The sequence below is a fragment of the Hermetia illucens genome, chromosome 3 (genome assembly GCF_905115235.1).
Source record: "Hermetia illucens chromosome 3, iHerIll2.2.curated.20191125, whole genome shotgun sequence".
NCBI classification, from domain to species: domain Eukaryota; kingdom Metazoa; phylum Arthropoda; class Insecta; order Diptera; family Stratiomyidae; genus Hermetia; species Hermetia illucens.
The window spans coordinates 110,163,644-110,178,196 of record NC_051851.1 but is presented as its reverse complement, the minus strand read 5'-3'; the positions used below and the strand labels follow the sequence as shown (position 1 = coordinate 110,178,196).

At 37.7% G+C, this 14,553-nt stretch overlaps 2 protein-coding genes across 5 annotated transcripts in view; one reads left to right on the top strand and one right to left on the bottom strand.

Moving 5' to 3' along the window:
* The window catches only part of LOC119652876 (lethal(2) giant larvae protein), a 146,331-nt gene that overhangs the window by 72,049 nt on the left and 59,729 nt on the right, over positions 1-14,553 (bottom strand). For 2 of the 4 annotated variants that reach the window (XM_038057237.1, XM_038057236.1), the window contains exon 2: positions 4,667-4,795. The exons of the other annotated variants lie outside the window; for them this stretch is intronic. In XM_038057237.1, the coding sequence (XP_037913165.1) occupies positions 4,667-4,750 (84 nt within the window). In that variant the 5' untranslated portion in view covers positions 4,751-4,795. The remainder of the gene's footprint in view (positions 1-4,666; positions 4,796-14,553) is intronic. 4 annotated transcript variants of the gene reach the window in all.
* On the top strand, positions 8,171-8,752 carry LOC119652099. Its single transcript, XM_038056037.1, has 2 exons — positions 8,171-8,422; positions 8,509-8,752. The coding sequence occupies exons 1-2, from the start codon at positions 8,171-8,173 to the stop codon at positions 8,725-8,727; spliced, it is 471 nt and encodes a 156-aa protein (XP_037911965.1). The 3' UTR covers positions 8,728-8,752.

Below are 14,553 nucleotides of genomic sequence, written 5' to 3'. Positions count from 1 at the left end.
TCAATTTCGAAAAGCACTAATCGAGCCCTTTCATTTGATATCCCAAATTACCATATTTTGTGGAAAAAATTTACACCCCCCTTTGGAATATTTGGGAAGCCCCTTTCAAACTGAATTCAAAATGGTGTCACCCGCCATATGTAAAGAAGTTCACATACCACACCTTCTCGGCAAATTTCATGACAATTGATTTAGCCGTTTCTGAGTTAATCGAGTGTGACAGACAGACAGGCATTGAATTGATTTTAATAAGTTTTCTTCACATAATATCTTAAAAGAGACGGACAGACAGAAAGTACGATGACCTCTAATTTACAGCTGCTATGCCGCACGAAGTATGACACCATCAGAATATTACAATATGCTAGACAGACTAGTGAGAGACGCCAAAGAGCACAACCCCAAAATTATTCCCGGTGACTTCAACGCCTGGGCAGAGGAGTGGGGAAGTCGCGAAAGAAATGAGAGGGAAGAATTCTACTCGAAGTGTTCCTGCGCATTAGTGACTTGCGACATCAAAAAAGCATTGAATTCTGCCAGATGGAACCGTATCATCGAGGCTCAAACGCCAAATTACATATTAAGTATAATCTTCGATTACTTCCGGCAGCGGAAGTTACTTTACGATCTGGATGAAGGGTCGAAGACATATAATATAGCGGCAGGTGCTCCACACTGTTATGGAACATAATGTATGATGGCCTTCCACGGCTCCCAATATCTAAGCAGGCGGTTGCCGTGGGATTCGCAGATGACGTTGGGGTGTCCATAATATCAATCACCCTGACCAAGTAGAAATTTATGCGAGTGAGACTATCTGTACGATCAAGTCTTGGCTTGACTTAAAACTAAAGCTTGCCGAACAGAAAACGGAGCTGGTACTTTTTACGAAGCGACCAAAACGAAATACCGTTCTGATCTGCATCGGCTCACATACCGTTCGCTATCAGTTATCGCTAAAATACCTTGGAGTAACTTGGACTCAAAGTTTAGTTTCAAACCTCATTTGGAGCTTATTGGACAAAAGGCAGAAATAGCAAGGTTGGTTCCAAATATAGGTGGCTCGAAACGTGAGTCGCCAGCTCTGTTCTTTTATACGCGGTACCAGTGTGGGTATCTGCGATAAAAATTGTAGAAAATCGCAAACAGTTTCAAGATGTATATCGGTTAAGTGCTCTCCGCACATGCTCCGCCTACCGGAAAACATCGTATGAGCCAGCATGCATAATTACGGGGATGATTCCAGTCGATGATTTAGCCGATGGAGCAAGAAGCAGGAAGCGAGCCTTAGGAAGCAAACTCAGCGTATGAGGTTGTGGCGCGGCAGGATTCGCGGCATTCGAAATTTATTTCGAATGTAGCGAATACCAGCGGACAGATGACGTCACCGGCGCTCTGCACTCAGCTCAGATCACGCTACAAGAGTGAAGAACAGAGTAGATGACAAGAAACGTCAGATGAAAAAAATGATAATAATAAGAAATAAGTCGGAATACCGGAAGCTCGCGCTTCGGGTATAAAGGTTTTGTGTTCATCTTATGTGAGAAACTTCAACGCACATTTTTCTGTCCGTATGTAGCTACAAAGCCAACATAATCCTTCATATTTTGCCAAACTACGAGACATACGTACATATTACAGCCAGTAGATATCGCGCTCACCCTAAACAAACTAAACTGCTTATTTACCGAATACTGTACACATATATGCACGTATATAAATTGATCGTACCCATATTTCCGACTTACTTCTTATATCTATTTGAATTAGGCACTACCCGCAAAGTTCATTAGCACGCATATATTATATACCTACATACACACATGTCTGGCTGACAAATAACTAAAAAACTAAAACAAAATAATTCTCTGCGACCCAATTCATAAGAACTCATTTCGTTGTGGTATTGACGAATTGATATGTGATGATGACGTCATGCAGGTTGTAGAGTGCACGAAATTCACAAAAAATTGTAAAGTTTCATCCCCTATAACTTTGTTAATAATTGTTGGATTTTCTTCAAACTTGACCAAACTGTGCATTATCTTCTTCATTACACGCATGCCAAATTTTGTACTTCTGGGATGAACATAAGGGAGGGTGCCGGGTAAATTTCTAAAATGTGGAAATATACTATTATTAACTTTATTTGTGCAGATATCGGAACCGGATATATTTTGAGGCCTAGATTTCATAGAGATGCATCACTGTGATTTTTTTAGATTTTCGGTTGGATAGGTTCTGAGAATGAGGCCTGTTACACTTTTTGTGGGTCATATTTTGAACCCTCACTCCCCTATGTTTCATCCAATATCAAATATTGAACCAGATTCGAAAAGTACTAATTGAGACCTTTCATTTGATACCCTACATGGCTACATTCTGTGAAAAAAAAATTTGCACCCTCCATTCCCATGTATGGGGAGCCCCCCCTTAAACTTAACACAAGATGGTGCCACTTACTGCATGTAAAGGAATCACCAGATTACATACTCTCACCAATTTTCGTGACAATCGGTCAAGTCGTTTCCGAATAAATCGGGTGTGACAGACAGACAGACGGACAGACACCGTCTCGATTCTAATAAGGTTTTGTTTGACACAAAACCTTAAAAAGAGAGTTGGCAGTCATTGTGAGAAGAACGAGTTTTGTGCAGAAAGAAAATAGTTACGGACGGAAATCAGTATAATTTCTAATATCTCGGAGTTATAATAGGAGTACTTTTTTGAAATTGTGTATTGAACTTGATTAAATACGAGAACTTTGTTAAATGCGAAAAACATGTCAGAAACCTATTTCGAATTATAAAAGATTACAAGCTCTTAAAAGGCCATTGGCTGCATGGCAAACAGCATGGGACCAACCATAAGGATGTGGACTTCTCGAAACCATGGCGAGACGAGTTAAGACTTAACTCAATTCTTATGGTGCCAGTCGCCAGATTGCCCTACATGTGAAGGTACAGTAAAAGATAAGAACGCGTTTTTTTCGTCTGCCCAAGATTCGAACGGCCGAGAAGAAGCTTCAAGAATGAGCTGGAGTCCCCGTTAACGGTGGAAAATCTCGTTAGCTTTTAGCTTACGACTAAAAGAACCAGAAGCTGAACGGAGGCAACTAACACATAAAGCAAAAGCAGCTATCCAATGAACAGTTAATAAACTGAACAGCCCAACGAGGAGATTGCGGAGAAAATACGGGAGGTTTAAGGCGATAAAAGTCCGACATGCGCGTCCTCGATTATAAATGTCTAGCCAAGATGGATTTTCCCCAACAAAAAAAAGGTGGAATACCGTAAGCTGGCCCTTCGAGTATAAAGGTTTTGTGTTCATCTTATGCACATTTTTTCCATTCGTATATGGCTAAAAACCCAAAATATTCCTTCATATTTTTTTCAAAATAACGAAGAAGAATACATTGTTTCCGCGGGTATTCCACAGGGCTCTGTGCTGGGAATGCTATTGTGGAACATCATGTATAATGATATCCTCAACGTCTCGGTTGCTAGCGAGGTCATAATAGCGGGTTAAGCCGATGACGCAGCGACGATTGTTATAAAAGACCTGGCGGATGTGAAATTATATTCATCCGAAGTAATCACTGTTATAAAGAACTATCTGAAAGATGCACGTCTTACACTCGCGAAGGATAAAACAGAGGCGGTGCTTATCACGAAGCGGCGTAAGGCAACCACTGCTCATATTAGAATGGGGAAGCATATAATATTGGAATATACTATCATTAGCTTGATGTTAACATATATCGTAATGGAGAATATTTTAAGCCCTAGATACCATATGCATGGAACACTATATTGATTGAGTACTTTCTGGGAATATGGGACACCCACACTTCTCCCCTCTACAACTAATGTCAAAATTTATATGTTTCGAAAAGGACGAGACTTTCCATTTGATACCCCGCATGATGAAAAAAACGGTACTCTTCTTTTGTATACGTATGCCCCCTCCTAAGGTCACAGTTTCAAACAGTCTACCACATTTCCTGTCAATAGGTATAATCATTTCCGAGCAAAGCGCATGTAACAGATGAACAGACCGTGAACCAATTTCGATAAGATTTTGTTTTCCGCAAATACCCAAAAAATATAACAGTCTACCCCCTTAAATTCAACTTTGAACGATGTGATTGATTACATGGTTGGAGATTCACAGTTCCAATTTTATTGCCAAATTTCTTCTAAATAGATAAACGCATTTAAAAAAAAAAAACATGGTCTTTCTTAATTTCTTTCCCATGATGTACATACAACTATTCTTCTTCTTTTAACTTTTTCTGTTATCTTTGAAACAATGATTTTTACATGGTTTCCAACGCTCAATACCTCTTTTTTTAAATGACGTAAGACTCAATCACCTACCTTGTGATCAGCAACTGCAATTGAGCCTTTTCCTTTAATATCCCATATCGACCCCATTCTGGAAAAAAAATTGAACCCCCCTTTAACATATATGAGAGCCCCTCTTTTAACCTCATTCAAAAGCATGCCATTCGTTGCACAGCAAAGCGTTTCACAGATCACAAATTTTCACTGAATTCCGGGATGAAAGTTTCATCCTTTTTCGAGTCTATTGTGTATGACGGCCAGATTTATCGGATTAATAATTTTTTGTTTCACACGAACCTATCAAAGCATATTCTAGTTACCTTAGTATATGCAAACAATTCATTTTGTATTCTTTGCCGTTCCACTGAAGGTTGCTGAGTTTTCCCACGAATAAACTTCAACATATTGGCCGACGGTTTTAAAATTCTGTAGTTTAATTCCTTTGTAATCTGAAAACAAATTTAGAAAACATGATAAAATACACTTTTGAAATTGCATGGATTTTTCGAAGCAATATAAAAGAATGAAGAAAAAAGGGAGCTGCTACAAAGTTCATCAAATAACATGAAACATAGACTTAATAATTAATTAATTTTGTGTGAATCAAAACCTTATTGGAATCGATTCGATGTCTGTCACCCTCGATTTATTCGGAAACGGCTACACTAATTGTCACGAAAATTGATGAGAGCACGTGGTCTGTTGTTCCCTTTACATACAGTAAATGGCGCCATTTTGTTTCCAGTGTAAAGGGTATATGTGAATGGAGCGTGCAACATTTTTTTTTTACAAAATGTGGCCATGTGGGGTATCAAATGAAAGAGTTCAATTACTATTTGAAACTGGTCCCATATTTGATATCGGGTGAACCGTAGAAGAGTGTGGTGATGGCTCAAAATATGACCCCCAGAAAATGTAACAGGTCTCGTTCTCAGAACCCATTCAGCCGAAAATCTGCAAAAAATCACAGTTACGTATCTAACCGATATCTAGGCGTCAAAATACATTCCGTTCCGATATCTGCACAAATAAAGTTAATAATAGTATATTCGCATATTCTAGAAATGTAGCCGGGGACCCCCTTAAATTCATGCTGGAACTATAAAATTTGATACTTGCAGAAGGGGTAATATAAGGCATAACTTTGGGAAGAAGAAAATCCAACTATTATTAACAAAGTTATAGAAGGTGAAACTTGCGCATTCTAAAACGTCCATGACGTCATCATAACATATCAATTCGTCAATACCACAATAAATTGCGCTTATGTATGATATATGTATTTATATGGTATGTACGAGTATATGTCAATGAAGCTTTGGGGTAGTGCCTAATTCAGATAGATATATTTGTACTTTAAAATAGAGATATTAAATATACGTACTTCATTCGTACATATGCATGCTTTTGAGCACGAAGTAAATCGGCAATATGTGTACGATCAATTTATAGAAGCGCATATATAAGCATAGTATTTGGTAATAGAATGTTTATTTGTTTAGGGGGAGCATAATATCTACATCTGTAATATGTACGTATTTCTTGTAGTTTGAAAAAAATATGAATTAATATTTTGGGTTTTTAGCCATATACGAAAAACAAGTCGGAATACCGGAAGGTCGCGCTTCGGGTATAAAGGTTTTGTGTTCATCTTATCTAAGAAATTTCAACGCACATTTTTCTATCTGTATACAGCTACAAAACTACGAGACATACGTACATATTACAGCCGTAGATGTTACGCTCACCCTAAACAAATAAACTGCCTATTTTCGAATACTGTACACATATAGGCACGTATATAAATTGATCGTACCCATATTTCCGATTACTTCTTATATCTATCTGAATTAGGCTCTACCCACAAAGTATATTAGCACGTATATACTATATACCTACATACACACATGTCTCGTTGGAATAATTGATATTCATATACAAATGATTAAAAAACTAAAACAAAATAATTCTCTGCGACCCAATTCATAAGAACTCATTTCGTTGTGGTATTGACGAGTTGATATGTGATGATGACGTCATGCAGGTTGTAGAGTGCACGAAATTCACAAAAAATTGTAAAGTTTCATCCCCTATAACTTTGTTAATAATTGTTGGATTTTCTTCAAACTTGACCAAACTGTGCATTATCTTCTTCATTACACGCATGCCAAATTTTGTACTTCTGGGATGAACATAAGGGAGGGTGCCGGGTAAATTTCTAAAATGTGGAAATATACTATTATTAACTTTATTTGTGCAGATATCGGAACCGGATATCTTTTGAGGCCTAGATTTCGTAGAGATGCACTACTGTGATTTTTTTCAGATTTTGCGGTTGGATAGGTTCTGAGAACGAGACCTGTTACAATTTTTGGGGGTCATATTTTGAGCCCTCACTCCCCTATGTTTCACCCAATATCAAATATTGAACCAGTTTCGAAAAGTACTAATTGATACCTTTCATTTGATATCCCATATGGCTATATTCTGTGAAAAAAAATTTTGCAGCCTCCTTTCACATGTATGGGGAGCCCCCCTTAAACTTAACACAAAGTGGCGCCAGTTGCTGCATGTAAAGGGAACGGCAGATCACATACTCCTACCAATTTTTGTGACAATCGGTCCAGCCGTTTCCGAATAAATCGGCTGTGACAGACAGACATCGAATCGATTCTAATAAGGTTTGTGTGTGTACGAACTTTCTCAAATAAGATGAACAAATAACCTATATACCAGAAGCGCCAAGTTTCGGTATTCGGACTTGTTTGATCCATTGTGCTCTTAATCTTATATATAAAAATCAATTGCTATTCGTTAGTCTCGCTAAAACTCGAGAACGGCTGAACGGATTTATGTTATTTTGGTTTTGAAATGTCCGTGGAGGTCTAGGGAAGGTTTAAAAGGTGAGAAAAATTCGAATAATTGCCGGTAAAACCCTTAAAAACAGCACTTTTCTTCTTCCCATATAAACGTTTTTTTCTAAATAAAATTTAGAGTCAATTTGAACTTTATTGATATTCAATAAAGTGCAATCACTCACTATGTTCATCAGACGTCATATTACAACCAAGTGACAATCTTTTATTTCTAAAAAGACAAAAGACATTAAATGTTTCACAGCTCAGAACATGTTGTATTGGAAAATAGAATTTCTGTTTTTAGTATTTTTGTTTCTCACCGTTTAAACGTTCTCTGAATTTCCATAAATATTTCAAGACCAAACTAGACTACCTAGACCTAGACTAGATATTAAGTTTTGTTACAAATTAAATTTCTGAGTGCAACGATAATATTTGACATTAGATTTGACAACCAACTAATATGTCAATCCATCCTCTTGCACTTTAGAACACGGAAAGAAGTATAACTTTCTTTACTTTGGCGATCCTTTGTGATAGTGACATTCCAGTAAATGTGCTCTTTTTTTTTTGATATTTTGCGATTGTGACACTTTACTGCTAAGTGACTTTCATTATTTACAATTTACGATGCTGAGGAGAAGACGACCTGACTTAGATCGTCGCAGTCAATCAAATGTGCGAAGAGCTGCCTCACGTGCTAACCGCACTGATGACCAGAGAGAGACAGATCAATAAAATAGTCGTATTGCTATGTCAGAATTGTGTTATTTAGTGAGTGATAATGAAGTAGATAGGCTTAGAATACAACGAGTTCGTGCACATCAAACATAACAACAGCAATCACGACATAATGAAATTGATCGAATCCGCAGACGGAATGCTCTTGTGATTTTTGAACGAGCTGCATTGGATTATGATCCGGCAATTAATTATAGTGCTGACAAATCTGTAACAATTGGGGAAATGAAAATAATTTATAAATATTGTAAGGCGTTAAAATACACTCACGAATCTACTGGATTATGTTGTGCTGGAGGCAAAGTTAAACTGCCACAATTGCTCCCACCACCAGGTCCTTTACGATCTTTAGTTTCTGGGATTGGAAATGATTCTAAGCACTTCTTCGCCAACATTCAGAAATATAACAGCTGTTTCCAGATGATATCATTTGGCGCTACACATATTATACAGGACAATTTCATGCCCAAGGTTCTGGTATATAATATTTTTTTATAATATTCAATATGTACTAAAGTGTATGTATCGGAAATAATTAATCGACAATTTTTTAAAAATTACAGATACAAGGACGAATTTATCAGTTATTGGGGCCACTGTTACCAGTACCTGATGCAGATTATCAATTTTTACAAATTTATTTTATGGGCAATTCAGATGCGGAAGTTGATAATCGTTGTGCTCACAATCCAACAGTGAAGAGAACTATTGTCCATGAATTACAAATGATTCTGCATCAGAATAAACATTTTCAAAATATCATTGGATCGGATGCCATCTGATAGCCATAATATTGAGGCAGTTCGAAGTCTGCCGGGTCAAGCTTGAAATTTTTAATAGAAACTTTTCGATTTATCAAAATTATATAAAGGAGGGTTTTATATTTTTTAATAAGGAGCAGCGCATCAACCATAGCGACGCACCGTCGCTGTTGATTTCCAGAAATTTGCTTGTTTCCTCTAGTATAGCCTGACAAGCCAAAAATTCTCCTCTATCCTGGAATAATGAATTTGATTGCAGTGTTCGCCAATAAAGCTTGAGTTGCAATCTTCTTCTTTTTCTTCAGTCTTTATCCCGTTCACCAGCAGGGTCGGCTCGTCATGATCGGTTTCACCATTTGATTTTATCAAATCCCTTTTCTGGATGCAATCGCGAGGGTTTTAAATCCCCAATAAGTGTATCAAGCCACCGTTATTTCGGCCGGCCTTTTGGTCATTTACCATCGACTTCAATGTTCAGACCAATCTTGGCATTTGAACACTCGTTGGCGTGAATTACATGACCATACCATGGAAGACGCCTTTTTCGCAGTGTTTCCACGATCGGTGCAAACTCATATTCTCATTTCAAGACGCTGTTCATTGTCTTTTTTAGTCGGCCAACACTCAGGTAAATCGAAAGCGACAGGATGGACGGCATTGCGGTAAAGTTTGGATTTGAGACGTCCATTGATACATCGATCACAAAGAACACCAGTTGTGGAACGCCACTTCATCCAGATTGCGTTAATGCGTGAAGCATTGACAATAATAGGATTCTATCCTTCTTTTTAGCGTAACATTGCATTTATTTTGTTATTCCACAGTGAACTTAAGGAAGGTTTAATAATATACTATTATTAACTTCACATGGATAGATATCGGGATGGAGAATATTTTGAGGCCTAAACATCATGTAGGCAACATCATGATTTTTTTAATATTTTGGGATAGACGGTTTCTGAAAATGAGTCCTTGGTTTAAGTATGCACTTCAAGAGCATCCCTCTTGCCATCATGCAATCTATGCTAAAACTAAGGTGTACTTCGGTGCTAATCGAGGCCTTTAATTTGAAATCACTCATGGATGTATTTAACGAAAACCATATATGCAATCTCTTTTTGTACGCACAATAGCCCCACATAACACCAATATATTTGTAAAATCACGCCTTTTACATAAATTTCGTATTATTACAGTCTATTATAAGGGTATACAGCATACACTCGGTAAAAATATTGAATTGATGTGATTGTTTTCACGTATGTCACCATTTCACTTGCGTTTTATGTATAAATGATGGGAAGCAGAAACTAAGCATATTTGATAACAAAAAGAATAAATGTTTTTATTTTTCCTTATTTCTATTTTCTTTAATTTATTCACAAAAAAAAAAAAAAAATCAAATATCTCAAAAGTAAAAATATCTAAAGTACAACAAATCGGGGAAACTGGAGGCTTGACGCTTCAGATATACAAGGTTTTGTGTTTCTCTACGTGAGGAGCATAACGCAGTTCTCTATTGCCTGATAACATCGACTCGAGATATTTAAATCGCTCAGTGCTGCCAATGGCAGCAACCTGCCCAGAACTGAGCGATTTAAATATCCCGGGTCAATGGTATCAGCTAATGGCGAACTGCGTAATGAAATGCTCCACGCCTTAACGCAACCTGGATGAAGTGGCGTTCCACAACTGGTGTTCTTTGTGATCGACGTATCAGCGAACGTCTCAAATCTAAAATTTACTGCAATGTCGTCCGTCTGCGGTTCTCTATAGATCTGAGTGTTGGGCGACTATCAAAGGCGACCCCGCTTGTGAACGGGACAAAGGCTGAAGAAAAAGAAGATGGAGGAGAGACGAGTGCACAACAGCTCCGTGTCACATAGCTACAAATTTCATTGCCCCTATTTTTTAGAAAGCGATTTCAATAAATAATTTAATGGAAAGCCCTGAATATGCTTCACACTCTGAGTTTAATATTATTAGCAAATGCCAAGAATTTAACCTACATCAGATATAAACAACTCGGGAAACCGGAAGCTGGGCTTTGCTTGCTTCTTCTATGAGTATATTTGGGGGTAATTATCCCATTTGTACGTAGCCCGTTATGTATATGCATTTAGCATGTCTGACTACCCACTTTAGTGTGATATTGATATTTAGTTGGAGTAAATTTACAAGAGAAAAAACCAACCAACCAACAACATCAAACCGCACTGGTCAAACGGGAAGAACAAAGATAGGAGACTACAACTTTGATAATTTCTCCTATAGCAGCCAGTCCTCATGTATTCCTCGGTTCTTATAAAGAAAAATTGCGAATTCTCCGAAGAATTTTTGGCCCCCTACATTAGGATGGACGATTCCGTAGCCTACATAACGACGAAATCTATGAGTGATATCATGACCGTGAAGTTGTGGATAAAATCCGGCTCAATAGGTTACGGTGGGTCACTTAATCCGTATTGATGAGGATGATCTAACCTGGAAAGTCTATAAGGGCAATATCTATGGTAGAAAAAGAAGACGAGGCAGACCCTGCCTAAAATAGAGCGATGGCGTAGGCCAGGACGCCAGATAGCTTTTAGGGATATTGAATTGATGGACCTCGGCGCAAAACCGGGATGTCTGGAGTTCTTTATTAAGGTAGGCCTAGACCCGATACCGGTTGTTGCGCCGTTGATGATGATGAAATTTACAGGGTAAAGTCAATTTTGAGCTACTGTAACTTTGTTACTAATAGTACGATTTTGGTCAAACTAGGGGGTTATGTGCTTCATATTATATTTTATACTACTACCACCTTTTATAACTCTGGAATAAACATAAGGGGGGTTTTCTCAATTTCTCCAAAAATATGGCAATATACAATTATTAATTTAATTTGAACAGATATCGAAACGGAGAGTATTTTGCGGTGTGGGCACCATATAGAGGCAGCTTCATGAATTTTTTTGGGTAGTTTCTGAGAAGAAAGAAATCATCATTTTTCACCCCTCCCACTCCCCGCCTTTTTAACAAATCTCAAAACTAAGACATGCTTCGGAAAGTATTAATGGAGACCTTTCGTTTGATACTCGACATGACTATATTGGATGAAAAAAAAATTTACACCGCCCTTTTACATGTACCCCCTAAATCTCAACGTAGAAGGATATCACTCACTGCATGTCTGGGCGTTGACAGTTCCTATCTTCTCACCAAATTTCGTGTCAATTGGTATAGCCGTTTCTGAGAAAAGTGCCTGTGACAGACAGACAGACATTGAACCGATTTTAATAAGGTTTTGTTTTGTAAACAAAACCTTAAAAAGGGCTGGGGAGAATTAGATTCTCCTGGAATGGAATTTTAATATTTCCCGCGAATGTCAATTATTCTCGTTAATTATGACGTCAGCATCTTATTTGTATGGCTTAGAACGTTGTTAATTCGCACGAAATTGATAAGTTTGAACTGCTATAACTATAACCTCTATGATGAAGCAAAATCCGGAAGTCCTAGGACGAATTTAAGGGGGGTTTTTTAGTAAATTGTTGGCAATATACTCTTAGTAAGCTTATTTGAGCAGATATCGGAATGAGACATATCTTGAGACCTCCTCCAAGCACACCACCTTGATTTAGGTTGGGTAGTTTCCGAAAATGAGTCCTGTCTCACTTTAAGTGAGTACATTTTGACTCTTCACTCGCGCACTTTGCAATTCACGACCAAACTAATATCAGTTGCAGGAAAGTACTAATCGAGACCTTTCATTTAATACCCTACACGACTATATCCGGTGAAAGAAATTTTTTAATCCCCCTTTACATGCCACTCGCTGCATCCGTGGGATTTCATAGTTCCTATCTGTCCACCAAATTTCGTTCGGATTGGTTTAGCCGTTTTGGATAAAAGTGCGTGTGACAGACAGACAGACAGTGAATCGATTTTAATAAGGTTTTGTTTTACACAAAGCCTTAAAAATGTGACCTTGCTACATGACTAAGTAAGCAGCTTTTTTCTCTTACCTCTACCTTTTGAAATATTTAACAAATTTTTGGAAAAATAAAAAGTTTATGGGTTAAAACACACATTTTTTTCAACTATGTATTTTTCAGAATTTATTGCGAGTACTTAAATACAGTAGATTCTTAAGGGATTCAGCTTATTTCCAATTTATGTAAGAAATCCGATTTTTATATCAAAAATTCAGATAGCTACATTATTTTGATCATAGCTCTGTTATTCTTTATCCCACTGACTTCTGTCATACCTCACTTTAAAGGTCTTCTTAAGCACTTAAAAAAAGTGTCAAATTTCAACTAAAGACATGGTTTTGCGTTATTTGACCTTCAAAATAGTAGCAGCTATAACTCAGTGCATATTGCCCCTATAGAAAAATAAAAACATTTATTCTTTTTGTTATTAAATATGCTTTGTTTCTGATTCGCATCATTTCTACATAAAACGCTTGGTTTTCGAGTTCTTTACGTAAAACCGTTTAAAAATATGCAATTTTTGATGAAACAAATCAGAACACTGGGAGCTTGACGCTTCGGATATAAAGGTTTTGTGTTCATCTTGAGATGAGAACGCACGATTTTCCATTCGTACATGGCTAAAAATTCAAAATAGTCCTCATATATTTCCAAACTGCAAAATATACACATGTGCATATTAAAGCCATAAATATAGCTCATCCTAAGCAAACAAACATATTCTACAACTTCGCGCGCAAATTGAAATGAACAGAGGTATAATATATGTATATCTATTTGATTTAGGCACTCCCCGGAACTCCATTAGCGTATATACACCTGCCTCGACTAATTGATGATGATATACAAATAACTAAACAAGTCAGGAAACCCGAAGCTTGACGCTTCAGGTATAAAAGGTTTTGTGTTTCCCTATGTGAGTAGCATAACGTAGTTCTCCATTGGCTTATAGCATTGACCCGAGGTATTGAAATCGCTCAGTTCTGGGCAGGTTACTGCCATTGCCAGAACAGAGCGATTTAAATATCTCGAAGGGCAGGTTACTGCCATTGCCAGAACTCAGTGATTTAAATATCTCGAGTCAATGCTATCAGCCAATGGAGAACTGCGTAATGAAATTGCTTCACGCATTAATGCAACCTGGATGAAGTGGCATTCCCCAACTAGTGTTCTTTGTGATCGACGTATCAGCGCATGTTCCAAATCTAAAATTTACTGCAATGTCGTCCGTCTGCCGCTCTCTATAGTTCTGAGTGTTGGCCGACTATAAAGGACAATGAACGGCGTCTTGTGATAATGAGGACTAAGATGTTGCATTGCACTAGTGGCGTAACACGTTTTGATTACGTCTGAAATGAGAATATCCGTGATCGATATGGGTTTGCACCGATCGTGGAAAAATCGCAAGAGAGGCGTTTTCGATGGTGTGGTCACGTAATTCACGCTAACGAGAATTCAACAACCAGTATTGGTCAGAACATCGAAAGCAATAGTAAGCAACCAAAAAGCGGGCCAAAACAATAGGGGCTTGATACGCTGGATGGGGATTTAAAGGTCTTGAGATTACATCCTGATCAGGCATTTGATAAAATAAAATGATGAAACCGATCACCACGAGCCGACCCCACTTGTAAACTGAAGGCTGAAGAAAAAGAAACAGATGCGAGGAGCGACGAGTGCACAACAGCTCCGTGTAATATAGCTAAAAATTCCATTGCCCTCTATTTTCTAGAAAGCGATTTAAATAAATCATTTGATGGAAAGTCCTGTGTTGATAATGGTCACCCTCATACGCTTCACGCTCTGAGTTTAATATTATTAGCGAATGAAAACAATTTAACCAGCATCAAATATAAAAAAGGGCTAGGGA